Below are 25,534 nucleotides of genomic sequence, written 5' to 3' on the forward strand. Positions count from 1 at the left end.
ACTACAGCAGGTCATGCACGGCTTCATTCAGCCACGTCGTGAACACCTCCAAACACAGAGATCTGTCCACCCCTTGGGGCAACCTGTTCTGCAGCACCACCCTCCAAGGGAAGTCTCTGTTCCCCATGTTCAACCTGAAGCTCCCATGTGGCAACCTGTGACTGCTGCCATTTGCCGTAACCCCTGCAGCCACCACACACGCTTTGGTTCTGCCATCTTTATGGCTCTCCTTCAAGCAGCTGTACAAGGCTGCTACTGGATCCCCCTTCACTCTCTCTCCAGGCTTAACAAGTCCCCTTGACGAAGACATGTCTGAATCTAAGGGATGCCTTCCCCTCTTTGACACCCAGAAGTGAAGATGCCCAGACACACTCTGCCATGCCAGAAGAAAAGGCTCTACAGGAACAGTAAGCAGAGACAGCTTGCATGATGGATTCAGCCCTGACATGGGTGGCAGTGCTTCCCTGGTTGCCTTTCCCACTACAAAGATGCAGTCTCATAACATGAGCTGACACAATGCTGTTCTGTTTTGGAGAGTGTGAACTCTGCTCTCAAAGAAATATTTGTTCCAGCTCAAGCTCTGGCATTTTAAACAAGGGCAATTAAATGCACTGAAAATGCTATTGCAACATGAAGGCTAAAAATATAAACGCAAAATGTCAGGAGTCATTCGCAAGAAAAGCTCCTGGAAGAAATGCCCACTTACCCACACTGCACAAGCATAACATCGTCCAAGTGACAGCTTGCATTTTGAAGCCAGATAAACAAGCCACAATTCAGCCTTTTTTCTACTGCCAGAAGTTTACACCCACAAATAACTGTCAGCAGTAGAAGTGGCACCACTTGGAAAATCTTTGATCTGCATCACCAGGCAGGTCCCCAGTGTTACTGTTTGGTACAGATGTGATTACTTACAGGTCTAAGTTTGTACCTACAAATGCTAAACCACTCCTAGCTTATACCACAGAATGTAAACTTCAGAAGAAACATGTGCAGTACAGGTTCATGAATGCTTTTAAGAATCTAATACTAACCTTATTCTTGAAAAAATTTGAGTTTTAAATTTATAGCCTTCACCTGACAATAACAGCATCCTGAATATGCTTTGCTTTTTAAAATGCACTGAATGCTCAGACTTCAGTAAAAAAAAATTTATTTTCAATATAAAAGTGCCAAAATATCCACCAACATTGTAATCTATTCAACAACCAGCTTACTCTAGTAATCAAAATTGCAAGCATCTTTATTCACATTTTTAAATCAAATGCCTTTCACACATTTCCACAGTAACCCGAGTCCCTCGAAAGTGGGAAATTTGCATTTCGATTGGCTGCTGTAGTCCATATGTCCAAGTTCATGTAGGCACGGAAGGGGTTAAACCTCGGATAGTATTCCTGCTTACACATAACTGCCTGGTTCTCCACGTGGGTTGAGTGTTGGGTCGTGGCACTGACGGGGCAGCAGCTTTCATAAATATCACTCTGGGGTGCCCAGATGGAACCAAAAAGTCCAGACATTGGAGACAAGCTTCGGGTGCTTGAGAGGTAGGGCTGTAGGGCAAGATAAAATCAGCATGGGAAACTGCAAAATGAACCATTTGCCAAAGAAAACGTGGAAGCGTAGTACTGAATGGGAGGAAGCAGCATTTATGCAGAGAATTTAGGAAACACACAAGGAGAAAACTGCACGTGAGTTTACAAAGCAATATGGTTGCAGAAAATATTACAGCAGCATTAGTGTGTGTGTGTGCAAAGGCACTTCACTAAATGAAGCCATATGAGCTCCTCCCTGCATGGCATCAATATTACTGTAACAGGAGTACGATATTCAGTTCTGGTCAGGCTGTTAAGAAAAATAAGGGAGAAATGGAAGACACGTGAAGAGCACCATGCATGTTTTGAGAGTTAAAATTAAAAGAGGACCCCTAAGAAATGACAAGAAAAAGGTTGAAGTATGTGTCAGTACTGAAAGAATATGCATGCCAGGAGCAGAGAGGGATATTCAGTATGGAAGAGGGACTATAATTGGGAGCTAGGGAATTTGGTTAGAAAATTTTGAAAGCTTATAAAGAACCTCCTGGAGGGCAAGATGTGTTAGTCTGTGAGGAAGTCTCTCAGAGAAGGTCATGGAAGTCTTGGGACTTTTAAAACTGAATGAAACACTGAAATGTATTGTGGGGAAAAGCTCGCCAGGGAAATGAACTGAATTATCTAATGTATTTTCCAATCTCTACCTTCTGTGTTTCCTGGCATTCCTGAATAAAATATGAAATAAAGCCATGTTTATTTTAGGAAACAGTCTTCTACCAGTTTTGCCACTTTTTAACACAGCAGAATTTTCACTTTTGCAGTCGGAAATATTTCTTGCTTTATTTGGTTAGTTTTATTCAAAATAAACCTACTGTAAATAAAAAAAAAAAAAAATTCTAAACCAGAAGATTTTGAAATATGAGCAGAAAGACCACCTTGAACTGAAGTCACTACATTGCACTATGGGATGACCTAAAAATGGCTAGTCTGGAGTGTAACAGGTCAAAGTCAGCATTCAGAAATCTGCACAAATCCAGCTTAAATCACTTGGATTTCCTAGCAAAAAAACCCTGTCGAAGTCACTGACAGCAGCTGTCCATTCAGGTCTACAGTTTCCAAATCTCTTTGGGTTTTGCTGTCAGCACTTCTTCTGTTTTACCCTCATCTGGAAAGGCTGATTTTGATAGGAAAAGGTCTCAGTAGACTACATAAGTCCAAAATATTTTTCCATATGCAAGTTAATTTTAGTCAATTTTCAGGCAAAAGGATCTGTCTTAAAATTTCACAGACAAGGTCCAGTAACAACCTTGACCAACAGCTGGGAAAAAGCCACACTACAAATGCCAGCATCAAATACATACATCAGGCTACTTGAAGGATTCATGAAGAACGTGTGAGCAACAGGTAGGGGAAAGACTGGAATTCACTGGAAAGGCTTTGAAGAGGCACACAAAGGCAGCGCCTTGCAGTGACAATACTCACTGTGGAGTTGACGTAACTGGCGGGCTCCCAGGTAGGTGGCATGTTGGGAGGCGCGTTCCAGGTGGAGGGACAGTTCTGGTCAATGAAGGCTGTATTCTGTACCGCTGCAGTGCCCGGGAAGCCACTGGGGTAGTTCATGTTTTCTGTGGTTTACAAAAGCAGGAAGACAAAATAAGGTTTTTGCAATATAAACACTACCAACATTTCTGTGGAGGAACATTGAATCTTCTCGGAGTGAGCCAGGCTGGAACCGACCTAAACCTTCAGTGACTTCAGGCAGCTTCAGAGCAGCACAGCAGCAAAGTGTAACAATTTCTGTTAACAAGACTACCACTCTGTATTAGGGACCCACTAACAAATTGCTATCAGGAGGACAGGATAAAGAGTTGGCAATCTCTCTAATGGAGAACAGAGTCTTTATTAGCCACAGAACGTGCATGGCAGAGCCTACCCAGGCTTCATTGCCAACATGCCTCAGCTCTAAGCACCCAAGGGATCACCGTGCTGCCTGTGATACTGTAGCCTGACCTTTAATTATTGCTTAGGTAATGCTAAAGAATTCTAGGTTGCTGCCAGTGTGCTTCCCAAGCCAAGAAACTCTAGCCTGGAAAGGTAATTGGTCACAAGAGGCGTTCTGTTTCACACACTGGAAAGCAGAAGTCTGCCAGAGGGGAAACAAAGAAAATTGTGCAAAAAGATTTGTGTAATACTGTGGTCACAAGCATTTCTCTCTATTCCCTCTCAGACACAGTCCTGTATACTGGCTTTCCAGGCTTAACAACTCCATACGAAGATCAGTCTTCTCATCTGTCACATGCAGACATTGTTTATTACTACAAAGCACCCAGTCAGCTGGAAACCGTAAAGTCCGCTTAAGCAATGAACGCCCAGATGTTTATAGACAAGCTCAGCCTTTTGTTCTACAAAAGGTGAGAGAAAAAACCATGCTCAGTGATAATTCATAAGCTTTACTTTATCCTACCTTCTGGGAAAGCACCATATTCATTCATCTCTAGTGGACAATACATGTTGGAAAACTGGCTGTCACAAGCTGCATTCCAGTCGATGAAGCTGTCCCAAGAAAAAGAAAAATCTGCTGTCAGAAACAATTTGCAGAACTTCTGAAAATTATTTAGAAATACTTATTTAATGTAAAGCTGTTGGATGCAAAATGCCTGTAACTGACGATGAGGCTTTTCACATTCCGCTTGCCAGTTCCGCCAGTACCTACTCTGTGCCACTATGTAATCACAGCGATCTTCTCACTGAGCTTTTTTTCCTCTGGGAGGATAAAGAACTTGTAATGACAGCTACCAGAGTCCTGCAACACCTAACTGGGCTCAACTTATTCCTCTGTAAAAAGAAAATAATTGTACTTCTTTCCCACAGCCATGGTAATGGTAGATACAAAGTGAAATAATGTGTCTTTAAATAGAAGAAAATGTAATGCATTCTCAAGCATTTGGATGCCTGAGAATAGCAATTAAAATGGGGATTTCTACTTTCCCTACCATGTGTTAAAAGTCCTGTTAAACAATTATGTTTTCTAAACTACACATTAATTTGTAGGGACTTGTTTTCACTAAAATAATTTCAGAATCTCAAGAAGACTTTTCAAAAGTAATTCTTAAAGATATGTCAGAAGTGTAACAAGCCCCGCTATGCAGTGAGCCTGAAGAAGTCCAAGTTTGGACCTAGTCTGGACAAGGTAGGCACACAAAAGGATTTCACATTGTGCTAATTCAGTTTTACTCTTCAGGCGAGAAGTTACTCTAAGTTATCACTACTACATATGAATAAATAATTACATGTAGTTTTGCATATGAAGCCCAAATTGAGATGGGCATATGAAAGCAAAGTAGCATAATACAGAATCTGCCACAAATCACCAGGTATTTCATCTGACTTGAGAGTCGGACAGACTGCTGGCCATTGCTCCCAATCATTAGGGCTGCAGTTTGTTGACATGACAGTTAGAATTGAGGTTAGCAGGCTGGTTGAGATCACAAGACCATCACTTGGGGATTTCTGTGTTACCACTCTGTCATTTTGAATGACAGGATATGATTTGAAGAACTGGCCATATTTCACTGCTGTGTGGTGGCAGAGTATTTCTTCTCACTGGTTAGAGGTGCATCTTTCATTAGTAAAATTTGCGGTGTGGAGAGTCTACAGTACAAGAATTACTCAAGTTCATTACTACAGGAAGGTCAACCCAACAGAGAGCCTCAAACAATGAGACCAACTTGTATCCTTACACCACCTTCAAACTGGACTATTTGCCTTTATTTAACAATGTCTGTCCGTGCCATTTAACACGAGTACACACTGCAGAACACACCCCATGATATATAGAAGCTATGTATTTAGCAAGAGGGCAACGAACCTAGAAGTCAGGCCTTATGCAAAAGAAGTGGAAGAAATTAAAAGCTCTCCAAAAAGTATTTAATTAATTTTGAAAGAAGTTCTGGAATATCTATATATAAGCAGGAACACCAGTGAATTTGTCTTAGCAAAATTAATCATGGTGTACTAATGGAAGAGCACAAACAACTAGAACTAAGATTGAAGTGACAGCAAGAATTTTACTTTAACTATCACCTGCCTTACAAATATTATAAGATAAGCTCAAGTACAGTCCTCTGCATCACAGAAACCTGAACAAAGTGTTATCCATACTATTTACATAGAACATAACTTGCCTGTTGTGGACAGAGGGGGTTTCTTGGATCATGCACGGTATATTATTCTCAAGGTTGTAGTTTAAACTGTTTGTCAGGCAGACTGGCTGGGCAGGCCACAAGTCTCCTGTTGGGTAAAGACCTAAAAAGGGAAAAGGGAATGAAATGCAGAACAACAGGAAGGAGGCTCCACAAACTCTGAATATCACAATGACACTTTATTCTTATGCTAGATAAAAAATCCAGTATTACTAACCAATTACATTTTTTGTGATGAATGTCCATCTTTAAACAAACCTCAAAATTTCTATTTTCTAAAAATGTATGTATAAAAAAAAACTTGAACCAAGAAGCTGAAATTCAACAAAACAGGGCAAGAAATTCCTATAGCAAGTCCTTAAGTCATCAGCTGCCAGTGCCAAGGCAGCACCCTTCCTCACAGCAGGACAGACAGCAGGGAGGTGGATCCCCACCAGCCTCCCCCTCAACCCCACCCATCAGTCAGTAACCATCTCTGAAGTCCAACCGCATGAATGCAGCAGGAACAGGGACGGGTTTTTAATAGACAAGAGCCATTCACAACCAAACAATACATGAACTTGTTGCGGCTGTATTTAGCCCCTAGGGCAGATATTCATTGTGCTGCTCTCTACGGACTGAGTCCCCTGACTACCCACAGATACTTGGTTCCTATCAACTCTGTGAGAACAGGCAGCTGGAGAAAGGAAAAAATCCAAAGGAGCACTCTCCATGAGACAACAGTTGCAAAGTTAGCTCTGTTTCATTATTTCACACAATAGATATTATGAATATTGCCACCACAGAAAAAGTTTAATCAGCATTTGTATCCTACCAGACACAGGTTAAACCTACAGCAGAAAGGACAGCCATGGGCAGGCAGTTCTGCTGCCCAAAGAACCATGTCTCCTAACCAGCTTTCAAAGTCACCATGTAGCCTGTTGCTTTTATGAATCCCACTCAACAAGTTAATATTACTTCCCTTGGAGATACAATGAAAACTCAAGACTTTTAACAGCCCAACCCAACCTCATTCATTATTGCTTTCAAAGAGAGCAAGTTCCGACTGGAAATTGAGAGAGAAAAATGGTCATATCTGATTTGATGCCGAGTTTCATTTTAACACAGCAACCAGTGCTCTTGACTTCCCAACCACATTACTTTTGGACATAAATCTGTGCAAAGCAAGAGGAGAAAAAAAACAAAGAAGACCTAACATGTGAGTTGAAAGCTAAATGCTGTCTTCACACAGAGAAAATGCAGCAAAAAATGTCAAGATTTTAAGCCTTCATTTGCTAACTTTGCTCTTAACTCATTTAGAATTCAAGTTCTAGTAACAACATGTCTTACCAAGTTGGCATACAGCAACATCACTGAAACTGCTTGACAAAGTGTGCAAAAAAAAAAGCTTCAGTTGTTAATGAAGTAACTGACCTTTATTTTTGTCGGGATCTGCAGCTATGTCAGTGAAATTCGGACATAAGGTTTCAGGATATTGGGGGATGCTGTTCATGTCTCTGCTGAATGAAAAGAAAATTTGATTTCTTAAGTCTGGACACTGTAATGTTTCATAATGCAAACTATTTCAAAGGAAATATACAAAGATGTAAAAAATATTCTCATCAACATCATGATTGCTATTGCTTTCCACTATTTTCTGGTTTTTCTTATCAACCACTGTGCAATTTTTTTAAAGTTTTTTTCCCTCCAATTAAAAGCCAGCTATTTTATACATATGCAAAAAGAATAAAATTAATACGTCTTAATTACCCCACTTTTATTATCAAAGTATCAACCTATTGCAAATTAATTCAACAGCTCTTCTCTAAAATTGGAAAACAAGCTATAGTCCATAAAGATGAGTAGGATCTCTCATAACGTTTCAATGCTCCAAACAACTTTCAGGCAAGTTTACTTTTATGTGCCTGAAAACACATAGGCACACATGAACATCAATTTCATATTCATCGAATCCCGTGAAAAAAACTAGTCAATATGAATGGAAAGAGAACATTTTCAAGCACCAGAATACCAGAGGAAAAGGATTAAATTACTTCTGCTAGTGAAAACAGACAGTCATGAATGAGAAGTGAAATGAGGACTCGTAGTAATAAAAATTGGAGATGCTATCTCTACTACAGTAAAGAGATAGAAAGGAATGTGGGGGAGGGGGGAATCAATTTTCATGCTGTATATCCTAGGAGAACATTATTCCCATTAAAAGAATAACATCAACTTGAAAGTCTCACTCCCACCTTTTTTTTTTTAAACCATTATTACTTTAATATAACTAAGTGGTAATGGAAATGTAGTAAGCTGGAAAAAATGAGAGGGGAAGAACAATTTCCTTTTTTCCCCAATTTTATTTTACATTTGGAAGCATTTATTGTATTTCCCCAGCATAATCCATTTTGCATATATCTTTTAATGTACTGAAGAAGATTATTCTTCTTCCAACTAGTAAGTACAATTAGATTATCACAAAAAATGGCAAGACAACAGGTAGGTATAATTTAACTAACTGAGACAAAATTTCAAGTTGGTGGTGTTTCTTTAATGTCTTACAGGTGTAGATTCAAATTTTTTACCTGGTATTGCAGATGTTATGAGACAGATTTAAAGTGATAGGAGTTTCAGATGGAAAATCATTTTGTGAAATATTCTCTCCTAAAGAAAAGAATGACTGTGAAAATCAAAGATCCTAAAAAAAGAAGTATGCACAGAATATACATACACATAAACAGAATCATCAATGATATTAATAAAATTTTCTCTCAGACCGGAGTATCACTAACTGCACTAATTTCAAAGCGTGCTATTTACATCCACATGGTCTTAAATGTATTTTATGACTCATAAGTGATTACCACACTTAATGGAGAGGTTCCTTGTTACTACCAAATTCATTTTGAATTTAAAATTACTTATTTTCTTTTTTTTAAGAGGCATTACAATTTGAACAAACAGAAAAGTCATGTACACACAGTTCATTATCTATTGAATCGCAGCTTCAGATATAATATACTTTTGGTAATGCAAAGTTTTACACATACACAAATACATGTATGTGTATGTAAGTGCATGCATATTTTTAAATTATTCAAAACAGCTTTTTTCAGGTACTCAAAGCTGGGTTTACTTTTCTTTATTCTTCTTTAAAATTTACATCTAGTGCTACATCAATCTGGATAGTGATGGCAGTGACAGGGCTTAGGCTTTCAACTATTTGAATGATATTCAGGCATTCAAAAAACTGCAGTAATGAACCACAGTTCCCATTTCTCATACTAGGCAAGTGGCTCAGGTCTCCTGCCTACTTATGCCTCAAATACAGCTATCCAATCCCAGCATCCTCAGATCTGAACTGCTTTCACACATTTCTCATTTGTAGATTTCTTAAACAGCTATAACGTTTTTAAGAGAATAATGTGATGTAACATAAATTCAAAGGCAAAAATTGCTTTGGCTGGTGACCCCCAGTTCTTCCACCTTTCCATGAAAAATAATTGTGCACCTTCCTCAGTGAGGAGCCTGATACTTTCTCTGTAGCCTGACAGCTCATCTTCATCCCCACAAAACTTGTGGTACTTTTTTTTTCCAAGTACCAAGTTCTTTAAATCCCTCCTCGTGTTTCTGAGAGGTGCCCTATAAAAGGCAAGTTACGTGCCCCACACCACAGCACCCCTTTCCATTCAGAAGGAAGGCTGAAACTCTGCCCACTACTGTGCAGAGGTGGTATTTGCAGAACTTACTGGATGGAAGAAAATGCCTGGCAGTAATCATGGGCTTTTTATCTCCATCTGAACTGCTGGTACTGCTCCAGCTACCCCAGCTCCCACGACTGGCACGAACGCTTCCCGATGAACTTCCACAGTCTGAGCTTGAATCAGAACAAAACTTCTCCAAACACTTCTTTTTGGTCCGTTGATAAAAGCTTTCTAAAGAAGTTGAAAAAAAAAAACCCAACAAACAAACCCCAACACAAAACGTTTAAGAAAGTGTTTCAGCTGAAGATTCAGCGAAAAGTCATCTGGAATATAAATTTACATGGATTCTCTGAATTTACTCATAATAGGACAGAAAATAATATTTACTCATAGCCTCAAGATAAATGCACCAGCCCTTACCATGAGGAGCTTATGACGTACACAACATCCCCAGTACAATAAATGCAAGTGAGGATACAGTGCAGTTAGAGGCAATAATTTGAAATAGGAAGCCCATACTGTTCTTTGAAATATATAGTTAATATTTTAAACATGAAACATAGCCTGGCTGTAGGAACATGCATACTAAAAGCAATGACAAATGCTGCAAGCAATGAATTCATAAGCGATAGATTTTCCTTTCTTATTATCTCATCAGGGAAGCAAAGCACAATCCTATAAACATTAATACCTTCTTCAGCCCTCCTCTTCCCAAAAGCCAGGGAAAGCAGCTGATTAAAATCCTGACAGAAAGGCAGGAAACAGGAACCCAAGCTAGTGGTGTTTTTTAAAAATGACCTGCCTATTCTAAAGGTGGCCTTCGCAATACAGCTGCTTCCGTTAATACCAGCTTTAATTTGAACACACAAGCAGACTGTCAGTCCTTCACCCTGGACTGATGGATTATGGCTTCAGACTGATTCATCTTCTGATTTGCACCACCAACCAACCCCGTGGAGAAAGCATGCGGAGCACTTCAGAAGTGAGCAGGTATTATTTCAGGCACTGCGTCGTGCCGGTCCTGCCATCTTCGCATCAGGGTTCAAAAGGGAGAGAAGCACAACTCTTTCAAGGAGGGAATACAGCTTTACTGCCACAAAAACCACAGTACATTTCTTCCCCTGTTTAAGACAATTAAGATTTCATACCTGTTTCTCCTTGTATAGACAAGCTCCCAGCTTTTTGGTCTGCTTTACAATTTTCCCCGTTACCCTGAGGACACCAGGCTCTTATTCCAATATTCGCTCTCAGATCCGGCCTTTCAAATTCACTGCACATATGCTTCAACTCGCTCTGCTCAGGGACCCTAATACAACCACACCCAAAGAAACATGTTTGCATTTTACATTTCAGCTGCATTTTTCCTTTTCAGGCATTAAACACTTCAACTCATGGCTATCATAGCAGGATGTGGGACAAGGAATAGGTTTAGGAGTCTTATTCCCAAACTTTACAGAAACCTAAAAACCTTTCCCAAAATGCAATATCCCACCACACAGATGACTGCTTCTCAGGGGGAGAAGCAAAACAATGTGTGTATGTTTAACTCCATTCTCTAATGCACTTGCAGGAGGCAATCAGATGTTATAGTGATAAACACAGTCTAGCACTGTACAAAGATCTAGGTACACAGAAAAATGTGCCCTATGTCTATTTCATTGGCATAATTATAACTAGAATAAAACCATCATCTGAAGTAATCTTAAGTTTTTGCTAGTAAAACTGAAATATCTGGATCCAATATCATAATCGGAGAGTATTAAGGGAAAATGAATAAAATCCAGCTGTCAAGTTTCTACAGGAAGGAAACAGTTACATCTTAACTCAGAAAGCAGCAACTGCTGAATCAGTTCAAGGAACAGACACCAAATTTCAGTATTTTATTTCCATTTTTTTATCCTTCCTACCTACAAAGGTGTGCACCCTGCAAAGATTTACATGTGCTGACTTCCCACACAACAAATAGTAATTTGTTTATAAGGAGTTATAACAACCCCTTCAGATTTACAATCTCCTTGTTAAGTCCACTGACCTCAATAGGACCACTCGCAATAAAGATTAAATCTGTGAAGGCTTTGTAGGATCATGACCTTAATTCAAAGGGCTGGCGGAAGGGAAGGAGGATTTTCTCCTCATAAGTGTTTCTATTCTAGCAGCAGTTTATAACTGGTATTTTTTAACAACCACCAAAATAACTTAAATTTAAAATATATGAAAAAATAATTAAGAGCCTAGTGCTGCTCTAATCTTTTCAATCATTGCAGCAAAAATGCAAGCCACTGTCCCTTTTCTACATATTTCTCTTCCTCTTCCAAAACTACTAGAAGACAACATTCCCTCAGTTACTCAATAAAGCAGATGATTCTCCTGAAGGTGGAATCATATCAATAACTTTGTTTTCCTTTTTTCACTGAAGAGAATACACGACTGGACTTTATCCACACAATACACAATGGAAAGGAAGTTAACCATCCAAACTTCAGAGAGCAAATTCCAGACTATAACTGAGAGCAACCACTGCTATGCCGAATGGGGTGTGTCTATGCACATGCAGATTTACAAATGGAAAAAGATTTTATTTTTTTTTCTGGTGTTACTTAGTACTGCACATTCTTAAAAAGAAAGGCTCTGGCCAGGATTAAAGTGTGTTTGTTTAAACAGATAAAGCAATCCTGCCTAATGTACTATGCAAAACCTGCAGAAACATTACAGCAACACCCTGGATTTCTTCATGATTTGGTGAGGCAATACATACCTTGCAGATATATTAACATTCTTCTTCTTATTTTTTCTAGATGTTCTATTTCTATTCCAATTCATATTTGGTACATTTCCTTCCTTCTTCTCCTGAGGTTTCTTCTTCCTATACGCATCTTCTTGCTAAAGGTAAAAATATGAGCTGAGACAATACCTACGTTATAAAATGAAGTTAACTCAGTAAATGAACTCCATTGGATTTTTCTAGCTAAATTTCTCTGGACAAAACGACCCGACCCAAATGCATAGTTACTTCATGATTTAGTGTCTTTCCACAGCACATCGTCTTTCCAGCACCATCAATTTGACCAGCCTTTCCAAGACTCTGTCCTTCAAGACACCAACAGATGATGAGAGAAATTTTTGAATTCCCAATGTTAGCATTTTCCCCCTCACAGCATCTAGCTCTGACTTCCAGGGAAACAAAAAAATAGGGGGAGAAAAAGGAAAGCAGTCAATAAAATTCCCAATGTGCTAAAACCAAAAAACATCTGCCACATTTATGATCAGTTTGTGTGCAAGTTCAGGAGCAATAAATCCTCCTTTTCCTCAGCAGCTGGGGGGTTGGGGGAAGCATTCATTTCAATTACAACTGAGGAAATTATGGGGTAAGTTAACCAACAAATAACAGTCATTTTAAAAAATGCAAGAAACAAACTGAGCACCATCAACCACACACGGAAAGAAATTCATAACAACAGCTCCCAAAGGAAGACTAGACCCTGTCTTTTCTGATACATATTCTTCAAGCATGGTAAGCAATTCTTCCTTACACCTTTCTGCCATGGGATTACTACCCAGTAGACAGGACACAAACATAATCCAAATTCTTGGGTTTACTAATTACCAGATGAAGTTTTTTAACTGTTTTATGCTGCCTGCAACAAAGGCACAGTCTGCTGTGTTTATCAAGCTCAGAAACCGGGGGTGAAGAATGATCCTACTCAGCAGCTTCACAATCTGTTAAGGGGCTTCTGCGTGCTGTATTCTGACATGAAAATTTCTGATGTAAAGCCCTGTATTTGGAGATCAGGTATGCCAACGAAGGCTGATATGCCCATCTAGGACACCCCCCCCCCCCCCCAGTATGTTCCCACATCATTACTGTGGCTGACAGCTGGCATTAGATTCCAGTACATTTATGCCTGCTCTGGCAATAACAAAGAGTATCTCTGGTTGTGATACAGCCAATATCACAATACAAGGACTGTTTTAATTACTACGCAAACTGTTCATCATTCTATAAAGCAGCATTAATATGAAATGGATGTGGGACAGCATGGCTGCATACTTCCTCGTTCATCTGATTTACACTTTCAGATCTGTGACTGTATGTAATAATCCCTACCTACACATATATACCTATAGGTGCATACATATATAAATAAACAACAAAAAATCATTTTAAATTTGAAAAGCAGAAATATCACAATACAAACCTCAGAAGAAGTAATCTCCTCTTTTGCGCAGCATGGAGTCTCTTCCTTAGGTCCTTTATTAATCTTTTTCTCCGTGGAAGGCTTTAGGTTGATCTGCTTTTTCAAAGTCTCACAGTTTTCTGTTTCATTCCTGAGAGGCACTTGCTGGCTATTCCCTAGAATTAAACAGTAACATCCATTTGATGGGGAAGGGAATGGGCTCCCAATCATAACCGCAGTATCTTCTACCTTTTTTTAAAAACAGACTTGTGTTGCTTTCCAAAAGACTAGGAGACTAACCTCTAGGCTGACAACACTGAAAATATCAAAATCAAAAGCTAATGCTGTATAAAAATTCTTACAGCAGTTGCAAAAAGTAGCTCTGTATTGATTCATGCTTATGGGCCCAGCACCCCTAGCACATACATAAATTACCCAAGTCCTGCTCATCTCATCTGAATTTGAGCTGAGTCCCAGCCACGCATCTGTAAGGCAGAATCTGAAGCCAGAGAATACTGGGCTAAAAAAACCTGCAAGCTGGGTGGGGAGAAGACTTTTCAAAAATGGGTAGATCAAAATAAGGACAGCCTCTATTTGGTGCTTTATATCTCCTAAGCGCCCTCTACATTCACTATGAACACAAAGGGAAGTCATCCTTTCTTTAGGATGAGTTCTACGTTAAAAATTGATTTTCTTGAGAGACTTTTGAGGAAGAAGAACTAGTCTTGTCTAACAAAATCCAGGAGGTGAAGAAAATGAGAAGCAGCCTCCCTTAACAACTAGCTGAATTGCCCAGTCAAGTCACCGTCCTCCACCTGGGCCCTGCCAATGCTGGACATGTCAGAATTAACTTCAGCTCTGATCGGTTCCAGGTATCTCAAATATCTGCAATACGTCCACACCGATCTGCTACTGAGACTCTCGGCTGCACTGCGTGCGAAATGCCATCACTTATTGCATTGAACTGGTCTTCTCAAACAGGAAAGGTACACCCACACATTTTTATGATTTCCTACCTACCAACCAACTACAACATCCTAGCTCTGAGTCAGCCGCCCTCTCCCCTCTGGAGCAGGCAGTCACAATGACTGCAAAAGGGGTCCATGTGAATGAAACACCGGAGACAGCAGGCAAGTGAGGCTGCCAGAGCTCTGAAAAACGCTCCGTTGTTCTCCAGCATACAAACATGTGAGTACCTGAGGTCTTGAAGACTCCCTGTTTGTACAAAACCAAGTCTGTAACTACAATCAAGACACAAACACTGCAACATGGTATTCTTTAGACTTCATTTATCCTACCAAACTTCTTAAAACACAGAAATATTCACATTCCTGACAGTGCAGAAAACCACAACTGCTAAAAGACAAGGCAGCAGATTACCTGTAGTGCTTTACCACTGAACACAAGTAACTATCAGTACTCCAGAAACACTCTCTCAAAGTGGAAGTTTTGTCAATGAAAATAAGACTAGTATCTCCCAATTGGTTTATGTATAAACATGGTATCTGCAGCCTGTACTCAAAGTTACTTTCCTGTGCACCTAAATGCAGTTAAGACATAATTACTGGTTTTCTTTTTTCCCTGCCATCTGATTTTCTAATTCAAAGCAAAGAACGAACAACACTCTGCAGTTTAGGAGCACATGAAGAATGTTAAAGTACTTTGTAAGTATGATTGAAATTATCCTGCCTCCATCTGAGACAGCACACTTGTACCTGCTGTATCTCACAGATAATGACACAATGGGAAGCAACGGGCCCAGGGTAACAACTACACACTACAGTAGGGCCTGAACTCCCTCTATGATGGCTCACTCACTAAATAAACTCTGGCACAGTTACAGCAAATGCCAGTCTTCAGCATTCAACTCCTTTGCCAAGTTTCCAGAGGACACATTCTCCTACCCTGCTCTTGATTTCCTCCAGGTGCTCTTAGGCTGTTCTTAAAATTTTGAGTTGTGAAGCTAAGAGGTAAGACTTCCCAGGCAGCTTAGTTCCACAATTAAAAAAACAAACAAACAAACAAACAAAAAACCCCACCCAAATAAAAAAATACAGCTATGCAGTTACTAAGAGAAATGTTGATCTGCAGATTCCTACAAAATATAATTTCACAATACTCTAGTGTCAGCTTTTGTTATTTTAGGTGGTTTTATCAAAGAAGTTCTGAATATCCAGTACTAAACATGCTTGCTTGGTGACTCTAAAAATCAGGTATCAGATTTTCAGTGGACCTGAAAATCACAAACTGGGATGTTTCTGAATATTTGAAAAGGGCACGTCATGCCTTACAAGCAGATCTATGACATCAATTATTTTAACCATTAAAATGCTACAGCACAAGCTTGAAATATGTAAACCAAGGCAAATTTATGATACAAATTTTAACACAAGCTGTTTCCTTAGGAATGTAAACAGATAAATCATAGTGAACACATAAGAAATACCACATCTCCTTGTCCCAAGCAAAAGACAAAATCCTGATCACAGTGAACTCAACAGAAGATTTCATCCACTAATTTCAACTGACAGAAATTGAAAAAAATTACCACTATTTTTCCTAGAAATTTCTTGCAGTTCTGGCTGTTGCTGAGGTGAATTTCTGGACAAGTGACTTTCAGGTAGCTTCTTGGACATCTTCACAGGACAGAACTCCTGTTCTTTGAGCTCAACTAGATTTTCTGAAGTTTTAAGGTTAGTTTCCTTAGGAAACATACATGTTTGAAGATCTTCTTTCAGATCACATTCTGAAGAAGTATTTTTAATGAGAACTGTATTTTTCAGTGCACTTTCTTCTTTACCCAGAAAGTTTTCTGGAAGAGTTAAATTCTTGTTAACATTTATGCCATTTGCATATTTTAGAGTTACCCAGTTTTCACTGACAACATCAGTGCAAATGTCCTCTTTTGGTGCTGAGATTTGGTTCTCTGCAATCTGACTTTGTTTCTCATCAGTAGCTGCAATGGCACTGCCAGCTGCTGTGTTTGGTTTCTGCTTACTGTAGTAAACTGAACATTTGTGTTTCTTCTGAGAGTGGCTGTAGGTCGCAGGACTTCTCTTTGCTGCATTCTGACTTCGGCTGGATGAAGTGCCTACAGACAGGAAGCCCTTCCCTTTACCTTTATCTGAAGAACTATAGGAATCCATAAATGTCTTGCAGCTTCCCCTGGTGAAAAAATAAATTATTTGAGATTTGTTTTTATATACAAAGCTATCATGAATTGTAAGAAAAGAAAGGGGGGCATATTCACAAGCTGTGAAACTGCATTAGGTCTTCAATTTATCATACCAGCTAAGCACATTCTGATTTCAGTGAGAGTTGAGCAAGACTCTAAGTATGTGCTTAGACTTCAAACGCTTATATGCTTCAGTGAGTAAGTGCCTAACTGACCACCCAAGAGGGTCAGATTTGAGGACCACTGATGTATTTTCCATTCTTCCCACGGCTGCCGCACACAGTCTGTCCTTTACTTCCATCACACAATTTCTACCCTACATACCACTGACAATATACAAGATTAATAAACCCTTTGAGTTCTTCCATTTCTCTTTTGTGAAGATGAATATACACTACAACACTGAAAGCTCTCTGAAGGAGTTTGCTTGGAACACTATCTCCTCTAAACCAGCCCACAGCAATATCAAAATACAAACAGATAGAAAGCACCACTCCACAATAAACAGGGTACAAAAAAAAAGCAATTCAAAAGAAGAAAAGAGTATTTTTACTTGTAGGAATCAGAGCTGATTACGTCAACAGAGTTGCTGTTCTGCTGCGGTGAAGAACTAGGATTTGGCCTCTGTCTTGATTTCATGAACTCTGCTAGAATGTACTGGGCTTGCTGGAAGGCTATCAGAATCACTCCAAGCAGGGACAAACTGCCAAAGAAAACAACAGATACTGGTGTTTACAATTTTCAGGAGTATTCAGTGAAAGAGTTAAAAAGCTTCTAACAAAATGCGCTTTTCAAATATTTTGTTAGTAAATTCTAAGTAAGACGAGAGATGAGAAAACTCAAAATACAGTTTAAAATAAATAACAGTTGTAACATGCTTTTCCTTTTTTCCTTATAGCCCTCTCAATAACATAACTCAGCCATGAGCTTTACAAAGAAAAAATCCATTCTAAAAAAGCTAATACTTGATTTGAAGATCAGTTAGAAGTAAGTCTCACTACAACACAATAGCAATATATCATAGTATGATACTTATCAGTCCTCTGAGTACCTTCTATTTATTCATGATAGTTATGTCATTATTTTGATAATTTAGTTAATACTGTCTCTTTCTTTTCCTAGAGAAAATGCTGGCATAAAATGGGCTACAAAATGCCACCATACTTCTGCTAAAAGCGAAGCTGCAAAATATCTTCTCTTTCTCTATGGTGTATTAACTGCACCAAATATAAATCAATCAGAACAAGAATCTTTGTAACTCATCAAACAACCTTCTCAATCATGCAGTATAGATTTTGTCAGCAGGAAAACAGAATGAGAAATTCCTGATTTTTCAGATCCCTGTAGTCTCCTTCTGTTGCATCTAGAACCATGTAACGTGGTCATTATTGCTGCTTCGTTTGTTCTCTGTATTCAATATCAAAACAACAATGCAAGTAGAACCACAGTATACATCAGCATGCCAGTTAGTTATGCATTGGCACATGTATGTATCACCATGACAGTCACACTCGCTGTTTGTTAGTACTGGCTGTAGGAATTCAGGGTTGGTGTGACAAAAGCACTGGACATCATCTGAGATAAACACAACATTCAGTTCACATTACACAATGTGAAAGGTTAGTAAAGGAAGACAAAAAACATACGCATAGGAGCAGAACCCTTAATTGTTGTCCTCTTAAAAGCAGTTTACCATGTGCAAGCAATGAGTCAGCTAACACAAGCCAAATCATCTTTCTGGGATAGCCTGTTTAGCAAAGTGCCTAGCAAAATCTAACAATAAACACAAATATTTTTTAACAAGTGAAAGAAGGAAAGAAGCAGAAGGAAAAGCAGGTCCTCACTCGGTTGTCTGAAACTTTATAAATTAAATTAATGTTTATTTTCAAGAAATACTTAAAGATAATCTACCAGTCCACTCAATTTTATTTATGATGTTCAGATACTAGTATGTTACACGTCCATCTCTACTGTGGTGGGATTAAGTCTTCTAGCAAGGGGAGTATCCACTAGGCATTCCTTTTTCTTTGCAGCCTTAATGTGGAAGTTTATCAGGAGGAGAAGCAAGAAATGCTTGACATCCATCACCAGCTACTGCACCACACCTAAGCTGTCACAGCCAGCTGGCAGGACTCTCGGGAGACAGACGCAGTAAAGATTTAGGCCCTATCACCACTAAAAATCTAACAGAAGCCTAACAACAAGTGCTTGCTGATCTTTCACTGGCGGGTCCCTTTCAAACCGGTGCAGGGGCCCTGAAAGCATTACCTTACGAAGAGGACAGTAAGCCTCCAAAAAGACTCTTCCCAGCTGGGTCCTGGCACCACATCCGCACATAGCGGTAACAGATGGTGAGGAAGAGTCACGTTGAGCGTGAAGTGGAACTCCAAATCAGCAGCAGTCACCAGCGTAAGCTCCCGGATTACCCACGAAGATGTAAAGTCAGGAGTGAATCTATCAGGAAAAGCAGAAAGACCTGATGTTATTTTCCCATCGTTGGGCTGAATTTCATTTTCTGAAGTCATGCCGATACCAAAAAATACAAAACCCCTTCTGATTTAATAGTATGAAAAAAAGACAATGAAATAAGTGACCACGGTCTGGTTAGACTATGCAGATGGCATTAGCACCTAACACAGGTATGACCTTGAGGTCATCTTCAAGCAGTAAAATATGTGGTTTTATTGTGACTCTTCACAATACTCATTACTGTGACTCATTTTCCTTTTTTCAAGGAGGTGCACATGATCAACTCATGTTAACCAAAACACTCTTTACCAAAAGCACAGCTGTCAAGCATACAGGCAGCATTACTTCAGAAAGGGTCAGGTACTAGGGTAAGTCTAGAACAAGGCTGGAAAGATAGGGAAAGCAGAAGAAAACATCATATTTGTCTCCTTCCACTTATTTCCCTGACCTATACCAATATTCTATTTGACTGCCATGGGTACTGCTAGAAGGTATGACTTGCCTTTTCAATCAATAGTGGTGACACTTGTTGCATATGAAACCACAGTTACTGTAATACAGTATTATTAACTCTACTTACGCTTAAGTCATGACTTTCACTCAACAGGATTTTTAAAAGAATCAGTTTTACACTATGTGCAATATTAGGAAAACAGGACTAGACTGTGGTCAGGCTACTTGCAACAAGCTAGAGAATAACAATCAAAAAAAAAAGGCAGTGGCAAATCATTTCTTACTCTCTTATTGTGACAACTCTTTTACTTTAATTTATTCCTTCATAATGCACTGACAAAAGCATGTATGCTGCTTTGTAAAAATAATGGAGTCTTGTAAAGAAACATTATTATAGTATCAATTTGTTAGTATTACCCTTACTGAAAAGGGGAAATGCTTATGAAATTTATACTCCAAGGTCACCAAATTTTGTATGCAGGTGTGCTACTGGAGTGCCTGTGACTGAATGTAATGGTTTTGTGTGGCAAGGTTTTGGTAGCGGGGGGGTTACAGGGGTGGCTTCTGTAAGAAGCTGCTGGAAGCTTCCCCTGTGTTCGAGAGAGCCCATACCAGCCGGCTCTAAGACGGACCCGCCGCCAGCCAAGGCCGAGCCAATCAGTGATAGTGGTAACCCCTCTGTGATAACATTTTTAAGAAGGAAAGAAGTTGGGACAGAGAGAAACAGCTGCCGGAGAGAGGAGTGAGAACATGTAAGAGAAACAACCCTGTGGACACCAAGGTCAGTGAAGGAGGGGGAGGAGGTGCTCCAGGCGCCGGAGCGGACATTCCCCTGCAGCCCGTGGTGAAGACCCTGGTGAGGCAGGCTGTCCCCCTGCAGTCCAGGGAGGTCCACGGTGGAGCAGATATCCACCTGCAGCCCGTGGAGGACCCCACGCCAGAGCAGGTGGGTTCCCGAAGGAGGCTGTGACCCTGTGGGAACCCCGCACTGGAGCAGGTTCCTGGCAGGACCTGCGGATCTTTGGAGAGAGGAGCCCACGGAGCAGGTTTTCTGGCAGGACGCGTGACCCCGTGGGGGACCCACGCTGGAGCAGTGTGCTCCTGAAGGACTGCATGCCATGGAAAGGACCATGCTGGAGAAGTTCGTGGAGGACTGTCTCCCATGGGTGGGACCCCACGCTGGAGCAGAGGAAGAGTGTGATGAGCCCTCCCCCTGAGGAGGGTTGAAGCAGCAAAAAATAACGTGTAATGACTGTAAACCCCATCCCCGTCCCCCTGTGCTGCTGGGGGGGCTTGGGGGAGAAATCCGGGAGTGAAGTTGTGCCCGGGAAGAAGGGAGGGGTGGAGGGAAGGTATTCTGAGATTTGGTTTTATTTCTCATTACCTTACTCTGGTTGATTTGTAATAAATTGAGTTAATTTTCCCCAAGCTGAGTCTGTTTTGCCCGTGATGGTAATTAGTGAATGATCTCTCCTGTCCTTATCTCGACCCGCAAGCTTTTCGTTATATTTTTTCTCTCCCCTGTCCAGCTGAGGATGGGGGAGTGATAGAATGGCTTTGGTGGGTACCTGGCATCCAGCCAGGGTTAACCCATCACACTGAAATTAGTTATTTTAAATTTCCACTTAAGTTAATTTGTCAGCAAATTTGTCAGTGCTTACACAATGCTGATCTCTCGTGATGAGTTCTGAGCCAGGAAAAATTCTTGACAGTCTAACACTTCAAATCCATATCCTTGGCAACTGTAACCATTGATTTTCATTGATGAAATTGTTATAGGAAGAGGCCCAATATTCTCTACTTTGAAGTTCTTCGTAATGGATAGAATTTGCTTGCTGTCTTTCAGTTCTTAAAGGGGGAAAAAAAAGAATAATTATTTTACAGTGCTTAAAAATTATTTTCTTACTTTTATAAATAAAATGCTATTTTTACTTTCAATCTAATAAAGAACTCTGAACTGACCAACATTTTAATACAGCCTGTTTTGCAGTAGTGTATTTCTAGAATTTGTAACTATCCTCAGTCAGTGTTTTGAGAAAACAAAATCTACACCTCTCATGACCAAGCTCTTCAGCTTTTTCTATTTCAACATTCTGTTTACTTAACATTACTGTACCGTATCAGTACCACTACGGAGTAACGCAGCCAGCTACAAAATCAGAGACCTGTTTCTTCTTACTCACGTCGTCTGCAGTCCATTAGTGTAGCTTCTGGCACCTTGAATCGAAGAGACCCTCCTGCACCGGGCAGTCTTCCCCCTACTTTAAGCAATTCTTTGGCTCCAAAGCCTTCTACATTGACCACGTCCAGAACAGTCAAGTTGTTTCTGCCATAATATAAAAATCAAGCAATCAGCCACTAAAACACAAATGAAGTTTGCAAAACCGTGACTTTGCTATCTAGGTGCCAATCCAAGACAACAGTGTTTCAGTAACAGAATCACTGGACACACCTGGATAGGTTTCCCCTAAATACCGACAGGATCACGCTGGAACCAGTCACCAGTGAATTTCACACAGCGAAGGACCAAGCTTTGTGTCCACTGTCACCAGATAACAACAGTGCCACCTAGTAAAAATGGTTGCTGCTTCCATAAACTCTCTTTTCCTCCAGAGATAACCAGTGTGTGGCTGCGCATTAGACTCACTGGATACTTAAATCCTATCATTATGGATTTAAGTTGAAAATAGCAAAGCCACCCAATGTGTTGCTCTCAACTCAAAATTGCCTCAGTACATTCATATGCATTTTATAAGCCACTGATCGCATATCAAGAAAAAAAGGCTATATTTTTTAATGACTGAGACATAAGACACAAAGACCGTTTAAGCAATTTTTATTAAACTGGAGGTATTCTGACTTCCAAATTTTGACCATTTGTCTTTGCTCCAAGATTTGGCAAATTGATTTTTACATTGAGTTGTTTGATTCTCACTTACAACTGAAACTTGGCTTACCTGATTAAAATAAGGGAAGCTACTCTTTTGTAGTCAACTGGTGTAAAAATTACACCAACTTTTCTGGTTTCCAGTGGCTGTAAACTTAACCAAAGCAGCTCAGAACTGCACTTCTTGTTGATGAGATCCTCTTGATGTGCATTCTGTTAAACAAATACGCACATCTTATTCACAGAAAACACGTGTGTTTAAAGATCTCTATCAAGGAAGCACTACATCTTTACCTAGTACCACACAAGGTATTTTTGGCAAGGTGCAATAACTGCTAACTAACTTGTTGTGTTATACAAAGTCTTTCAATTTGACAACATAAAACATCAGATAAAGTTGTTTATTTGAGCAAAAGTTCATATTACTGCACTTATTGTTAAGAGGAATGTATTACTTCATTTTTTAAAACAGCTTTTATCTGCTCAGATGGAAAAGGATATAGTGTCTTTCGTATTCAAGGAATCCTGAAACACTTCACAACACAATGAGAACTGACAGTATACTGATTGCACAGGGAAATGTGGCAACCATTATCCCCTCAGCGTAAGACTTGCAACTTGATTTAAGTGAGAAAAGGACTGTTGGCAAATGCATTGATCATTTGAGTCACTGGAAACAAGCCAAAGTGAACTCCCTACCATATTAATTGAAGACCAGAACTACCAGAAGTTCACTGAGTCTGGAAATAATGTACATTTGTTTGTTTGTTTCAATGCTGCTGTTTATTCTTTTTCCCATTAAAAAAATGAAAATAGCCCTAAAAATTTCTATTCCAGAACTGGGGCATCTTAGAAAGGGGTGATCAGACACCTATAGCAGTCAAAAGAACCATAATCATTAGAAAATAGGCTCTTGCTTGGTTGTTTTTCAATTCACGGCTGTTGTACTAATGGCTTTTCTGATCTTTTCCAGTCTAAAATGTTTTTTATTCTTAGCCTATTTTGTGAAAAAAGAACATACAAAGAAGTTTCAGAACCTGCATTAACAGTCAATATTTATTAAAAGCAAACCACATACAGCATGTGCAAACTTCACCCTGTCACTCCCTACAAAGATACACATGCACTCAAATGTGAGCCTAACAATTCATTACACATTTATATAAAGTGACTAGGTAAATGATGACAAATTAAAAAATGTAAATATTAACAACTAGTGATTTGGTTAACAAGGCAAGATCTGTCTCATACTGCTGAATACCTATCTAACCATACATGTTCCCCTTAGCTCCTCAAGTCTCTAATGAAAAACAGATATTGCACACACTGATGTCAAGATCTACCACTATTTTTCCATTTGGTCAAGAGTATGGTATATAGGACTGCGGAAATTCAGTCCTACCCATGTACTAGTGGAACCACCTTCTCTTTTTCAGCATGTGCCTACAGGCTAGGATTTATGAACTGCTGTCTCCTCTCTTTTACAACAACTCTTACAACTGTTGCCAGAAAGGAAAGGTCAGCTTTGATTAGTGTAGCAAACATAATCTTTTCTTTTTATAAGGTACTAATCTTTCATTAAGGTCTTAAAGCATATGTGCAGAAATGTGTATCTACATAGGACATTAAAGATGTGGCTGCAGCATGCCCAAACAGCAAGGAAAGTATGTTAATTCCAGGCTTTTGCACAAACTAGAAGTCTAAGAAGAATTCTCCAGGTATCCTGGACAGTACTCTGGTTGTCAGAATATGCCAACATCCCTGATACAGCATCTTCTCTATTTCTGTCATCCATGACACAACCCCCCAGGGTATAACCACAGCTCAGCACTGGTGTGACACAGTCAAGTGTTATCACAGTCATGTTAAAAATGAGGCAATCAGAACCAGAGAGCCATGACATTCCAACCTGAATCCCGCAGTTGCAATGAGACTGAGGTGAAGTGTAGAAAACAGCCTTCTCCTCCCTTGAACTACTGGAGAGTATTCCCCCTACTGAAAAGATTATAAGCTAGCTTCTGACAACACCAACTCAAAAGCCTTACACTTCATGGTCAACCTAGGGCTAAATATAAGTCCCAACACAGAATGCAAAGGGTGGCCTCTTCAACACATACACACATGCAGGCAAGCATGCACATGCTCCCTCCCTATAGTTGTTTTCAAAACAGACTCAAACTTTGAAAAAAAAAATTAACTGCAAAGATACAAGCCTGACAGAGAATCAAGGAAACACTATTAAATTGCTTTAAATAGCACTTGGGAACAACTATATGTAGTGTAGCTAGAAAAAGTTTTTTCTAGTGTGTCAGACCACTTCTATCAAAATTAGCCATCTTACCCTGTGAGAACATTCATCCATGAGCCTGAATTCAGTGGTTGTGAAATTAATAGCTTGCACATTTATGTCAAACCTAAATAAATCAAAACAAAAAATTAAGCACTTCAAACCTAGTCTGTCAGAATTACAATGACTTATTTTCACATGATGACATTTATTCTTAAATAAAGAATACTTTTACAATTGCATTTTGCCATATGCAAAATACAGTGGAAATGTCAGTCTGAATTTTAACAGAATACACTACAAATCAGTTTTATGTGGATTCCACACATTTGGAAAACAGACAAAAGGCTGGGCATTTTAGATCTCTCAGCATACAATATTGCAAAAGATCACAATCAAGAAATACAATTTCTAAGGCACACAAACACAAATGCCTGGAAGCTTTTTCTGCCCACTTAAGTGTTAAGAAATAATCATTATCAAATCTCATTAATTTACTCAAACATCCCTCCTTCTGCTCATGATTTTTTTCAGACAAACTCCTATTTTTCTTTCACATACTTTGCAAATTCAGTTCACTTACAGCAGTTGATTATTTGCCTGAGAGAAAATTACAAGCATTTGACATTAAGGTATTAAAAACAATAGGTAAAATTTAGATTACAGAGGAC

At 39.5% G+C, this 25,534-nt stretch overlaps 1 protein-coding gene across 2 annotated transcripts in view; it reads right to left on the reverse strand.

Annotated features, from left to right (window-relative positions):
* Positions 1–1,136: 1,136 nt before the first annotated feature.
* The window catches only part of KIAA0922 (KIAA0922 ortholog), a 77,487-nt gene continuing 53,089 nt past the window's right edge, over positions 1,137–25,534 (reverse strand). Inside the window, exons 18-34 of one of the 2 annotated variants that reach the window (XM_010586115.1) lie at positions 24,918–24,990; positions 22,647–22,789; positions 21,873–22,015; positions 21,351–21,537; positions 19,036–19,221; positions 17,321–17,470; positions 16,141–16,757; positions 13,614–13,768; positions 12,173–12,297; positions 10,566–10,723; positions 9,463–9,648; positions 8,299–8,377; positions 7,145–7,227; positions 5,714–5,834; positions 3,994–4,082; positions 3,012–3,154; positions 1,137–1,550 (exon numbers count right to left, since the gene is read on the reverse strand). In XM_010586115.1, coding sequence (XP_010584417.1) covers positions 1,272–1,550; positions 3,012–3,154; positions 3,994–4,082; positions 5,714–5,834; positions 7,145–7,227; positions 8,299–8,377; positions 9,463–9,648; positions 10,566–10,723; positions 12,173–12,297; positions 13,614–13,768; positions 16,141–16,757; positions 17,321–17,470; positions 19,036–19,221; positions 21,351–21,537; positions 21,873–22,015; positions 22,647–22,789; positions 24,918–24,990 — 2,917 coding nt within the window. In that variant the 3' untranslated portion in view covers positions 1,137–1,271. Of the gene's footprint in view, positions 1,551–3,011; positions 3,155–3,993; positions 4,083–5,713; positions 5,835–7,144; positions 7,231–8,298; positions 8,378–9,462; positions 9,649–10,565; positions 10,724–12,172; positions 12,298–13,613; positions 13,769–16,140; positions 16,758–17,320; positions 17,471–19,035; positions 19,222–21,350; positions 21,538–21,872; positions 22,016–22,646; positions 22,790–24,917; positions 24,991–25,534 lie in introns of both variants that reach the window. The other variant, XM_010586114.1, reaches the window with a different exon arrangement.

The sequence above is a fragment of the Haliaeetus leucocephalus genome, unplaced genomic scaffold (genome assembly GCF_000737465.1).
Source record: "Haliaeetus leucocephalus isolate CR32 unplaced genomic scaffold, Haliaeetus_leucocephalus-4.0 Scaffold140, whole genome shotgun sequence".
In the NCBI taxonomy this organism is placed as follows: domain Eukaryota; kingdom Metazoa; phylum Chordata; class Aves; order Accipitriformes; family Accipitridae; genus Haliaeetus; species Haliaeetus leucocephalus.